Here is a 12,194-nt window from a genome sequence, read left to right as displayed (position 1 = left end):
TGGGAGATGAAATCAAGTTGAAAGGAAGGCTGGAGTTGTAGGATCATAGCTGCCTTTGAATTAATGGCTAGCACCTTGGGATTTATCTTTCAGGCAGTGAAAATTCAGTCATTGAAGGATTTGAGGCTGAGGAACAATATGATCAGAGTTTTGTTTTAGGAAAATAATCTTGCCTGATGCCTGAAGAACGGAGAAATGAGTTAGAGAGCCATTGCACTAATCTAGACAAGGAGAAACATGTTTCTGAATCCAGTGAGTGACTGTAGAAATAGAAAACAATGAGTGTTACGTGGAAATCCTGGAAGAGGCTTCCTAGATTAGAATCGACAGATATCGCTGGTGGATTAGAACAGACTGTGGAGGTTTTAGGAAAGGTGGGTCGACGGAGAGGACTCCGGGAGAAGATTGTAGCGTTAGCTGGGGGTGAGCGAGTGAGTCCAGCTAAATATAGAGGCTGCTGAGAGATGGAGACAGATGTATGACACTAGAATCTGAAGTGGACTGGTGGATTCCAAGTGGAAACCGAGTCACTTGACGACCACGTGACTACCAAGAAAGCTGAGAGAAATGGTCACCATTTGTACATTTTGGTGACACATTTAAAAATTAGCTTGAATTAAAACTTAACCTGAAAATGTCATTGTTTTCTTATGTGAGGACGGAAGCATTTTAATATGTTAACAAGTGCATAATTAGAAAATGTGGATCTAATCATTGGCAATGACACCAAAATTATAACCGGTAACTTACTGAGCTGCTTCCTCTCCAAGTTGCCACCCTGCTCTCGCTCTTCACCTCGCCCCAGCCTCTGCTAGCTTTGTCACACCTCTTTTGACCTTATTCATATTTATTTGTTTTTAATTTATTACATTTACATTTATTTATAGCGTCAACAAGAGCAAACACAATAAAAAACTAGGCTGAGGATCTGAATCTAATATCATTTGGTCTCAGTATTAAACTTTTATTATCACCCTGCTGAGTAATACACTAAAATACTTTTAGTTCTCTTTCCTCCTCACTAGAACTGGAAGTGGAAAGTTAGACTAGTATCACCCATCTTCTTCTTGTAGTCTTCATCAAATCTCTCATTCTGAGCCACGGTGAAGTGTTTCTTCCAATCTCCCACTGCCCCTGAAACATAGTCACGTGCGAGTTAGTACGTAGCTGTGGGAGTTCATATTTCTCTAGTCTCTTGCTGCTGGGTGATGATTTCTACTCCACCTTTTAGGAAAGGCAGCATCGGACAAAACACTGTATTGCTGTCCTGTCCCTTTTTTATCCCGAGGAGGAGACTTTCCTCTCTGAATTGTGAGACACAGAGAGCCTATTACACATCCAGCCACTTTAGTGGGGAGATGAGGCCACCATGGTAAAACAGCAGGCCTGAGGGGCTTTCTTGTCTTTCTCTGGTGCTTCTCGTGTATCCAAGCATGGGGATTGCTCATGCCTAAAGCTCCCATGATGTAGCTCATAGTCAAGAAGGGTCTGTTTATGGGAGGTTTTGAGAGAGAAAAAAGATCCCCCAACTTCTCCAATTGTAATCCCTACAACCTTTCCCAGTTTTATTTTTCTTACCAGCATCTATCATCCTATGCATGCTTCTTGTTTATTTTGCTTATCACTCACTAGAATATAATTTCATGAGGGAAAGATTTGTTGTGTTTTGTTCACAGCTGCAAACAGTGCCTAGAATAGGGCCAGGCACACAAAAGCCCCTCATTAAGTATCTTTAAAGGAATAAATATAACTGATAGCATAGAGCCTTCTGTAAAATGGAATCTCAGCCCTGTCTCACTTAATTCTGTGTATTTTCACCTTATCAGCACAAACTCTAGAGAGCAAGTGGGGATAAATGATTGGATTTAGATGCTAAATCTTACTGTCTCTTAATGGATAATGAGCGTTGTTTTTCATTTCATCAGTGGTTTCTTAAATACTTTTTCCCCCAAATTATTCATTAAATACATTATTTTTCCATCATGTGAAAACGAAAACTTCCCAAATGCTTTGAAATATTTGACAATGCTTTTAAGATTCTGAATGAAAGAAAATACAAAAACCTTTTCTCATGAATGGAGAAATGGAGTGGTCCATGACTTCAATTGGAACCGATGAATAGTTTGTCATGGGATTCTGCTTCATAACATCAAATGAAGTGTGATGGACAATTTTATCGAGAACTTGGTCATCTAGCTCCTTTCCAATAAATTCTGCCAGCTTCTGAATTTCTTGCTTTGGGTTCTATGATCAGAGTCAAAAGAAAAGTGAAGATTTAATATAATTAGTTTAAAAAGAACATTATAATGGATTAATGACAGTAATCAGTAACACATCATGCCTAAAAATTAAAAAAAAAATCTTATCTTCAAATGTTCATCTTTCCAGAAATGACTAATTTTAATGTGGTGACCCAGATTGTTTTCCTTTTAAAACTGAAATTGCTAAGCATTTTTTCCTTTTAAGATACTGGCCTTTAAATATGGGCCAGCATTCCAGTATTTTGGGATTACAGCCAGAGGTGGGAGGATTGCTTGAGCCCAGGAGTTCAAGATCAGTCTAGGCAACATAGACCTCATCTCTACAAAAAAATAGAAAGAAAATTAGGCCAGACGTGATTGTTCACACCTATAATCCCAGCACTTTGGGAGGCTGAGGCAAGAGGATTGCTTGAGCCCAGGAGTTCGAGACCAGCCTAGGCAACATATAAAAAAATTAGCCCGGCATGGTTGTGCCTGCCTGTAATCCAGGCTGAAGTGGAAGGATTGTCATAGCTTGGGTCATGGTTGTGGTGAGCCATGATCATGCTCCTGCACTCCTGCCTTGGTGATAGAGTGAGAAACTGACTCAAAAAAATAAAAAAATAAAAAATTTGCTGGGCTTGGTGGCCAGCTATGAGGGAGGCTGAGAAGGGTGGATACCTTCTGCCAAGGAGTTTGAGGCTGCAGTGAGCCACAATCATGCCACTACACTCCAGCCTGGACAACGAAGTGAGACCCTGACTCAAAACAAACAAACATACAAACAAAAAACATGTAAGCATCAACTGGGTAGGGTTAATGAAACATTCACCAATTATATAGCAGTGCCTAGTGAATGCTTTTCTAAGGGAATGCCTCAGGGTTATGTCTGCAAGTCCTGCTGAAGTCAGTTTTGGGAAGGATCTTGGTCAGCTAAATGTCTAACAGGGAGAGTCCACAAACTGATGATATGAGCAAAGACTTTGCAGAAAGAGGCAGAAGATTTAAGACCTGTCCCCAAGAAGCTATATCCTATTCTGACATCAACAGATAGATTCCCAGACCATTGCAGTGGTGTCAGGAAGAGAAGAGACGATTTCTTTCATGTCCCAAGAAGCACTCAGAGCAGGAAACTCTGGTGCCCAGCACAGTCAGGTGCCACTGGGTGGTCAAGTGGAACTGAGAGGAGCTCAGTTCCAATATAATAGCCACAGTTCTTCATCAGAGGGACACACAACTCTGTGAAACAACTGTGGCTTTTAGAATCCCTTATGTCTAGAAGGGGACGGGTGGGGAGGGAAAGTAGAACAGTGTACACGGACCACTGTGTCTTCAGTGGCTTCTGCTTTAAAAACTTGAGTATTGAAAGGGCTTAATTTAATTGGCCTCACACAGACTAGGAGTCAGAAAGAGTGCTGAGAATTATGAGCTTTGTGTGAACTACGAGGACCCTCAAAAAACCTGGAATTATCTTTTTGGAGGGTAGGTCCCTTGTAAAAATTCATTCCTCCGGATCAAATCATCAACCAAAGTCTTTACCTGGAAGTTTTGAGAAGGCCGTGTCACGATTTGTGGAAGAAACGTCCCGAGTTGAACAGGTGACTGGGTCTCCCACCATGACAACGTACCTGCCCACACTGTGTTGAGTGTACAGTAGTTTTGGACTGAAAATGGCATAGCCCCCAAGTCCCATCTCCCTATTCACTCGACCTTGCCCTGCGCGATGTTTTTTTGGTTTCCCCAGATAAAAAGAGTCCTCAGAGGGAAACATTTTGCCCATGTGGAAGGGGTGAAACCAAAAAATGGCAGAAGCACTGAAGGGCATCAATATTGATGCACTCAAAACTGTTCTGAGCAGGAGAAAAATCATCCTGGTAGGTGTATTGCATCAAACGGAGAGTACTTGGAAGGTGACTGAAGTTTAACTATGTAAGAATAAATACACAATTTTTAATAAATACATTGTTTTGGCTGGGTTCGGTGGCTCAGCCTGTCATCCCAGCACTTTGGGAGGCCGAGGCGAGTAGATTGCCCGAGCCCGCGTGTTTAAGACCCGCCAGGGCAACTTGGCGAGACCTCATCTCTACAATAAATAAATAAAAAACTAGCAGGGCATGGTAGCGCGCGCCTGTAGTTCTCGCTACTTGTAAGGCTGAGGTGGAAGGATTGCCGGAGCCCAGCAGGTCGAGGCTGCGGTGGCCGGGAGTGGCCACTGCACTCCAGTCTGGGTGATGGAGTGAGACTCCAACTCAAAAGAAAAAAACCAAAAAAACAAAAAAGCATTGTTTTTTTGCTCTCCTCCCTGCATAAAATTGAGGACATTCCAGAATGCAATCATAGTAATCATCTTTTAAAAAACTTTAGGGACTCTGAGGTTAGCCTACCTATTTCAGGTGAGTTTCTTCCTGGCCCTTGTAATACAGTAGAACCTACCTCAACAAAAGGACCCCATTGCCAGGAGCATGTCCTCTCTCTGACTCTGCTATTACACACATTGTAGATGAAAATTACCCGTGATACAACACTTTTGTACCAAGTAAAAACAAAGTGAACACAAAGGAGGGAACTTTATACTGATAACCTTGTAGGTTGCTCTGACGACTCTTTAATCATGGTTCTGAGAAGTCTAGAAATGTAGTAAGTTATCTGCTTAAAAAAATATGAAAATGAGCCGGGCTCCGTGGCTCAGCCTGTCATCCCGCGCCTTTGGGAGGCTGAGGTGAGTGGATTGCCTGAGCCCGCGGGTTCGAGACCCGCCTGGGCAGCGAGACCTCATCTCTACAATAAACAACAACAAAAAAATCAGCCGGGCGTGGTAGTGCATGCCTGTAATTCTGGCTACTTGGAAGGCTGAGGCGGAAGGATCGCCGGAGCCCAGCAGGTCGACGCTGCGGTGGCCGGGAGCGGCCGCTGCACTCCAGTCTGGGCAACAGAGTGAGACTCCAACTCAAAAAAATAAAAAATAATGAAAATGAATCTTTTTTTCCCACTCCTTTGGAATTTTTGTAGAAGTAACCAGATAAGTTCCAGCAGTGACTGAACTTGGAGAAGTGCATCTAACTGTGATGTGTGCTCGAATTCCCCTGAGACTTTTATCAAGCTCCAGACTTAGCAGGCCTATGACAAAGTGTCCATGCTGCTAGTCTGTGAAGCATCTGTTGAGTACCAAGCCTTTCAACGACAAATTCAAGAACAGAGACTGTCGCATAGATCTCTGTATTTAGTGGAGTCACAGAAAGTAGCTGAGTGGACTGTCATTTACAACAAACTTCCACAAACATTATCTCATTTAGTCCTCAAGATATTAAGTGTCTTTACCAAGAATAATTGACAGTAGTTACGTGGTCAAAGCAGAACTTTAATACAAGAATTTTAATTCTAAATCATTAGTCTTTTCTATTACACCATTTCTTAAACTTAAAGCTATGATGTTCCTCAGTGTTCATGAAAAACAAAATAGCTGGGTGCAGTGGCTCACACTTGTAACCCCAGCACTTTGGGAGCAGAGGCTAGAGGATTGCCTGAGTCCAGGGGTTCTAGACCAGCCTGGACAACCTGGCAAGGCCTTGTCTCTACAATAAATCCAAAAATTAGCTGGGCGTGGTGGCGCCCACCTGTGATTCCAGCTACTTGGAAGGCTGAGGTGGAAGGATTGCCTGAGCCCAGCAGCTGGAGGCTGCAGTGGCTCTGAGTGTGCCACTGCGCGCCAGCCTGGGCAACAGAGTGAGACTCCAACTCAAAAAAAAAGCAAAACCAAAAATAAAAACAAAATTAAAAACAAAACAAAATAAAATGTCTGGAATTTTTTTTGCCTTTCTAAACTAAATATTAAAATAGATATGCAAGAGGAAAAAAATACATCATCTGTATTTTACATCATCTGCCTCTAAGGAAAAGGTACGTCAAAGCCCGGAGCATCAGGAAGTTGCAAATGAGGTTACGTGATACAAAAACCCATGATCTGCCCTGAGCACTTTGACAAATGACAGCGATAGCCAAGAAGTGCAGCAATTTTCTGTTCTCTGCTTCAGTTTGAATCCCTGATGGGTCAATACTTTATGACTTAAATATATATATATATTTTTTTGAGTTGGAGTCTCACTCTGTCGCCCAGACTGGAGTGCAGTGGCCGCTTCCGGCCACCACAGCCCTTGACCCGCTTAAATATTTGTAGTCTAACAGGTACACATTCGATGGCACCATGCTCACCTTCTTCATGTCCTCATAGAAGAGGTAGAGAATAGGGTATTGGTCTCTGACTTCCCACCATCCTTTCACATGGTCATGCCAGGACCCCCAGCACACTGGAAGACAGGACGAAAAGCAGGACAACATGTCACAGAGGTCCAAGCAACAAATATTCCACTGAAAGGAGAATTCCTGAAGAGAGGGAGAGTGTCCCATTATAATGAAGGCAGAGCCCCGATGGTCTAAAGAAATGATTCTTGCCTTGTATGCTGTTTGAGGATTTTGCAAAACGAAGGGGAAAAAACGGATTTCTCTCACCTTTCCCTGCCAGGAAAGTCTCAAAATACTCTTCCCACGTTCCTGGAGCAGGAAGTGCTTTATTCATTCTTTGGAAATGGTAATAGGACACCATATTGTCCTTGGGATTTCTTGCCACATAGATTATCTGGGAATGATGGAAGGGAAGAAACAAAAACAGGATAGACCTATGTATAGTCATTGTCCTAGTAAGTCATGTGAGGTGGATACATTTCCCTTTTTTTCAGAGTTGCACTTTTTTTTCTTTTAATGTTTTTAATTTTAAAGATGTAGGATACAATTCAGGGTTAGGTATACAAATGCCCATGATGCAGGTACCCTTGTTGATGAGGTGTGTCCCTCCTTCCCCAGGCAGATTCCCACTACTGCCAATCCCACCTCCCTGCTCCCCTCCTGGCAGTTTCCCGCTACTGCCAGGGTGGATACATTTCACGCAGATGGATTTTTCTGATGCTGCATTACTGTGCTCCTGACTTTTATGGGAGATGTAAAGGATTCAAATCAATTTGCATATTGATTATTGTGAAGAGGTGGACTTATTTATTTTCCAACAAGGGAAGTGTTTTAAGAGGAAATTGGTTGAAGACTACTCAAGATTGTTCTAAGGAGTACAACTCTGAATCCCTTTTGCTTTTTACCTTACAGTTTTTCTCCAGGAAAGATGGCGGCAGCAAGTGGAAGGGAAGATGTGTTTTCAGGGTCCGTGGTGAGGGCATTGCCTGAGCTTGTTCCAAACCTGCAAGGTTAGTTTTCAGTAATTTTTCTGTTTTTCTCTATTTGCTTCAAAATCTTGCTGCTTTCATTATGACTATTTTAGGAACAGTTCAAGGCACCTGCAAGAGCACTGAAACTATCTGTAGATCCTATTTGAAAGACTATATCTTGCCTATTTCTAACCATAACCATCAAGCAAATAAATAAGAACCTAAAAAACTCAAACTGTTCCATCATGATTATTTTCTTTGGGTGCGTCTTTGTGAAGTAAAAATAATTTCTAATTAGAGAATCAAAATTTAACATATTTTTGTATTAACAGTAACTTCATTAGAAAATGCCTGTAGTATAGCAATGACTAGCTATAGTTAAAGAAGATAAATCCACAAAACCCATCAATAATTGAATGACTAGAATTCTGAGAGGTGCAATGTGATAGTAAAAATTCCAAATGTGTGTCTAGGACTATAGTCAAGTGTGGCTATTCCATACTCACCAGATCCTACGGATGGGACTATCCATTCGATGAAAGGAAATCGTTCATGAATAGGTGCTCGTTTACTTTTCTCAACATCGCCTTCATTTTGGATTAAGTCCACTATCTCCTGAGTCCATGTAGTTCCTTGTTCCACACAGAAAATGAAGACGCAAAGACATTTAGTGTGCTACACTCCTTAAATTAGGATCAAATACTTGTCAGAACATCTATGTAAGCTTTAAAGCTAGGTTTATAATAGGATTAAGAATATATGGTTCCTTACTTATATCTTAAGTTACAATACGAATTTTAATACAAATACTCCAATTTGGAGTGAACATTAGAGTGATACACTTTTTTTTCTGTAACAACCATTAATTTGGATTGTTGTCTGATTGATTTGGCTGCATTCTCTAAGGAAAGTGGAATAAAGGGTCTTTCTTATCAGACTGTGATTTTCAGACTGTTTTTCTCAAGCACATAACGTGGACGATACTCAGCATTTGTTGGCTAAATGAATGAATGATTAGTGCCTGGGCTTTATATTGATCTTTAGCACTGAGTATCCATGTTCACTCTTTTCTCTGTTTTCCCTGTATCTCAGGGGCTTTCTCAAGAATCCTTTGCCACTAAGATCCTGGATGGTATTTAGATTGTTCTAATGAGACGCATTCGCTTGAGATTTGGAAGGCGGAAGGGAGGTAGAAGTCATCCTTTCAGGGGTAGTTCCAACAGAAAGAAATTCTGCAGAGGCCGTTCCACATTTCACAGCCCACTGCCCTAATCCCATGGAGCTGACCACTACCGTCATCACGGCCACAGGTAGAAGGGCCTCTGTTCCCCAGCTTTGGTTCGTCTGTGTCCTGCACTGATCCTGACTGATACCATGGTATTGTGCTACTGGCTGGTTCTTTCCCCTTTGATGAAGTCCTATGGCACCAGATGTTCTGGCAAAATCCAGGTTGGGCATTATGTCAAGTTAGGATGGCTTGATTTTCTTTCCCCCCCCCTTTTTTTTTTTAAGAGACGAGGTCTTGCTCTGTCACCCAGGCTGGAAGGCAGTGGTATGATAACAGCTCACTGTAACCCTGAACTCCTAGCCTCAAGTGATCCTCTCTCTTCAGCCTCTCAAGTAGCTAAGACGTTAGGCCCATGCCACCATGACTGACTACGTTTTTAATTTTTTTTTTTTTTTTTTTGCGGAGACAGGGTTTCATTGCATGACCCAGGCTGGTCTCCAACTCTTGGCCTCACATGATCCTCCTGCCTTAACCTCTCAAAGCACTGGGATTATAGGCATGAATCAGCACTCCTGGCTAGGATGGCTTCCTGAATCCTGATCCAGGATGATCTTTCCTGTATTATCTGGCAGCAACTCTTGTTATAGACTCCTTTTCTTATATGCTCAATTCAGTGCTTTTAAAGGGCATAGATAAGAAAGCATTTAATTTTTTTTTTTTTGAGTTGGAGTCTCACTCTGTCACCCAGAGTGGAGTGCAGCGGTCACTCCCGACCACCGCAGCCTCGAGCCGCTGGGCTCCGGCGATCCTTCCACCTCAGCCTTCCAAGTAGCCGGAATTACAGGCATGCACTACCACGCCCGGCTGATTTTTTGATTTATTGTAGAGATGAGGTCTTGCTGCCCAGGCGGGTCTCGAACCCGTGGGCTCAGGCAATCCACTTACCTCAGCCTCCCAAAGGAGCGGGATTACAGGCTGAGTCACCAAGCCCGGCTAAGAAAGCATTTAAAAATGACATTCTATATTGTATATGAGTTGGTCTTCTGTACATATATATGTGTGTGTGTGTGTATACATATATAAATTGTGTGAATATATCTAAATAATTATTTTTAACTGATAACCAGAGAGATACAAGTCTCCTATATTTTTTGGCACCAACTTTCATTACAGGACAAAAGACCAAGATTTCTTTAGGTATCTATGAAAATAATGTTAGAGCAACCCATACTAGTATTATGTGTTATACTCTGAATTTATAGCCACGGGCCAACATGAGGGCAGGCTCAAGTGTCACTAGAGATTCAGGGACGAGTAGAATGACTTCGCCATTCATTCTCTAGAGGGCAATGATTCTCTGATATATTTTTTTCTTGGTTCATTCAGAGTATTATTCTTTTAGAACTATAGGGCAAATTATTTTTGGCATCTATGCTTGCTTCTTCTCTCTGATAAAAATAGCTTTCATTGATATACAAGGTCTTAGTTATGACTAAATATTACTTTAGATGGCAAACATTCTATTTTTTTGAGTGTATTTTTTGGATTGCAGAAAAACAAAAATGCCATGAAAAATCTCAATGAACTAAATCTTAATGCTTGCATTTAGCATGTAGGTAAAAGATGATGATGATTTTGAATAGGGGTCTCACTCTGTCACCCAGGCTGGTGTGCTGTGGCAGGATCACAGCTCACTGCAGCCTCGACCTCCTGGACTCAGGGGTTCCTTCTGCCTTAGTCTTCCGAGTAGCTGGAACTACAGGCACTTATTGCCATGCCTGGCTAATTCCTGGATTTTTTGCAGACATGCTCTCGCTCTGTTGCCCAGGCTGGTCTCCAACTCCTGGGCTCAAGCAGTTCTTCTGCCTTGGCCTCCCAAAGTGCTGAGATGACAGGCATGAGGATTTTTTGCAGAGACAAGGTCTCGCTCTGTTGCCCAGGCTGGTCTCCAACTCCTGGGCTCAAGCAATTCTCTTGCCTTGGCCTCCCTAATTGCTGGAGTTACAGGCATGAGCCACCATTCCTGGCTTGAGAAATGATTATTATCTGAACTGATAATCAAGTTGCGTTGAGAATGAAATTAAGACAGTAAGATGGGATCCTCACCAGTGGTTACTCTTAGAAATTTACACTTAGGAAACTGTGAGCCTGATTTTACTATTGATAAGTAAGATTGGAGAATTAGGACCAACATGAAACTGATGGACAAAGAAGGGACTAAGGCCTTAATCTGCTTGTAGAGTCTTCTGTTAGGATCTTGAGAGATAAAGACTTTGAGAGCGTTTGGAACGCAGTCTCAGAAATGCTGAGGTTTAGAGTTTTTGAGTGTGTGTGTGTCTAACATGAGTTACTGACTGCGAGCTTGATTTTGTAAAAAGCAAATGTATATGCAAGCTGGATGCGAATGAAACACTGTGTTCTTAGAAGATACGTAGATATGCACAAGTGTGTATAGAGAACTATTTCCTCCTGCTCATCCCAAAATTTTTATCAGGGGCTCAAGTTAGTCTTACTTCTACAGACAACTTTGTTAAGCTGATTATTGAGATAAGGACGTAGGTTCACAACTTACCACCAAAGAAGGTGGAAATCAGAAGAAAGGTTCTTAGACCTTGAGTCGGGAGGCTCCTGAGGGCTGCTGAGATGAAATCAGCATCGCAGAACAAAAGCTCCCCTGTTGCCTTCCCCAGTTGGCCTCAGAACCCCCTTTCTAGCTCGCACACCCAAAGCAGCTTTTTATAAGATCTGCAGGGAGAGCTTAGATTGGGAATGAATAACGAAACAAGTCTACCACTCTTGGCTGTTTCACCCTTTCCTGGGAAAGTTAAAAAAAAAAAAAAAGGTACATCATGGGAAGAAATTTTAAGTTCTTAAAATTTGAAGGTCATTTCAGAATGTTTTCATGTGTAGTTTCAGTTTCCACAAGTAGCTCATCCTGTAAACAGTCTCTCAGATCAACTTCATTTTATGATTAACTCATCCTTTCCACTTACCTTCCCATCTTTCTCTTCTTCCCCCTCCCCTCCAAGTCCTTCCACCCACCTGCTTTAGGATAGGTAGATATAAGCAGGTCATCAGGCTTGGCTTGGAAATTCCAGATCTGATCCCAGACATCACAGGTAGGTGTGGGTTGAAGCATTCCCTTGACATAATCACAACTTAAGCGCCCCGTTTCATCAGATTTAAAATCCTCCATCTTGTTTAAGGCCGTTAGTGTAAGAAATCAGAGTCCTGTCCAGATGAAACGTTACCTCTCAGTCAGCACAAGGCTGCATTCTGGATGAAGGCAACCCTCAGACTGACTGCAAGTCCTGTCTGAGAGAGCTGGTGTCGGCCAGCAAACAGGAAGAAGGCGAGCTGCACGCCTCCTGGCGCGCAGTCCAGGGAGGTTGAACTATTGTTTGTGACTTTGTTCTCGGCGTTTTCCAGGCGAGCTCCAGCCCTCCTCCCTCCTGTGACGTTACATCAGAGGCGGCCACAAATCTGGGTCCCTGTCAGTTAACAGGAGTTAGTGCC

At 42.3% G+C, this 12,194-nt stretch overlaps 1 protein-coding gene across 1 annotated transcript; it reads right to left on the bottom strand.

The window, feature by feature from the left end:
- Window positions 1–935: 935 nt before the first annotated feature.
- On the bottom strand, window positions 936–11,880 carry SULT1C4 (sulfotransferase family 1C member 4). Its single transcript, XM_008058005.2, has 7 exons — window positions 11,721–11,880; window positions 7,957–8,082; window positions 7,385–7,482; window positions 6,747–6,873; window positions 6,450–6,544; window positions 2,064–2,244; window positions 936–1,134 (listed from the first exon to the last, which is right to left on the bottom strand). Exons 1-7 carry the CDS (start codon window positions 11,872–11,874, stop codon window positions 1,022–1,024), a joined length of 894 nt encoding a protein of 297 aa, XP_008056196.1. The 5' UTR covers window positions 11,875–11,880; the 3' UTR covers window positions 936–1,021.
- Between the last annotated feature and the right edge of the window lie 314 nt (window positions 11,881–12,194).

This window comes from Carlito syrichta, unplaced genomic scaffold (assembly GCF_000164805.1).
Source record: "Carlito syrichta isolate Samal-C Ts95f unplaced genomic scaffold, Tarsius_syrichta-2.0.1 Scaffold303183, whole genome shotgun sequence".
NCBI classification, from domain to species: domain Eukaryota; kingdom Metazoa; phylum Chordata; class Mammalia; order Primates; family Tarsiidae; genus Carlito; species Carlito syrichta.
The sequence above is the reverse complement of the archived record's forward strand: the minus strand, read 5'-3'. Positions and strand labels throughout refer to the sequence as shown.

Excerpts from the sequence above, each read along its gene's own strand:
- SULT1C4 (XM_008058005.2), bottom strand. The coding sequence starts at position 11,874 with ATGGAGGATTTTAAATCTGATGAAACGGGGCGCTTAAGTTGTGATTAT. Across the intron at positions 7,483-7,956 it reads AGTCCCATCCGTAGGATCTG|GTTTGGAACAAGCTCAGGCA; the intron begins GTGAGTATGGAA and ends CTAACCTTGCAG. Across the intron at positions 6,874-7,384 it reads TCCTGGAGAAAAACTGTAAG|ATAATCTATGTGGCAAGAAA; the intron begins GTAAAAAGCAAA and ends CATCATTCCCAG.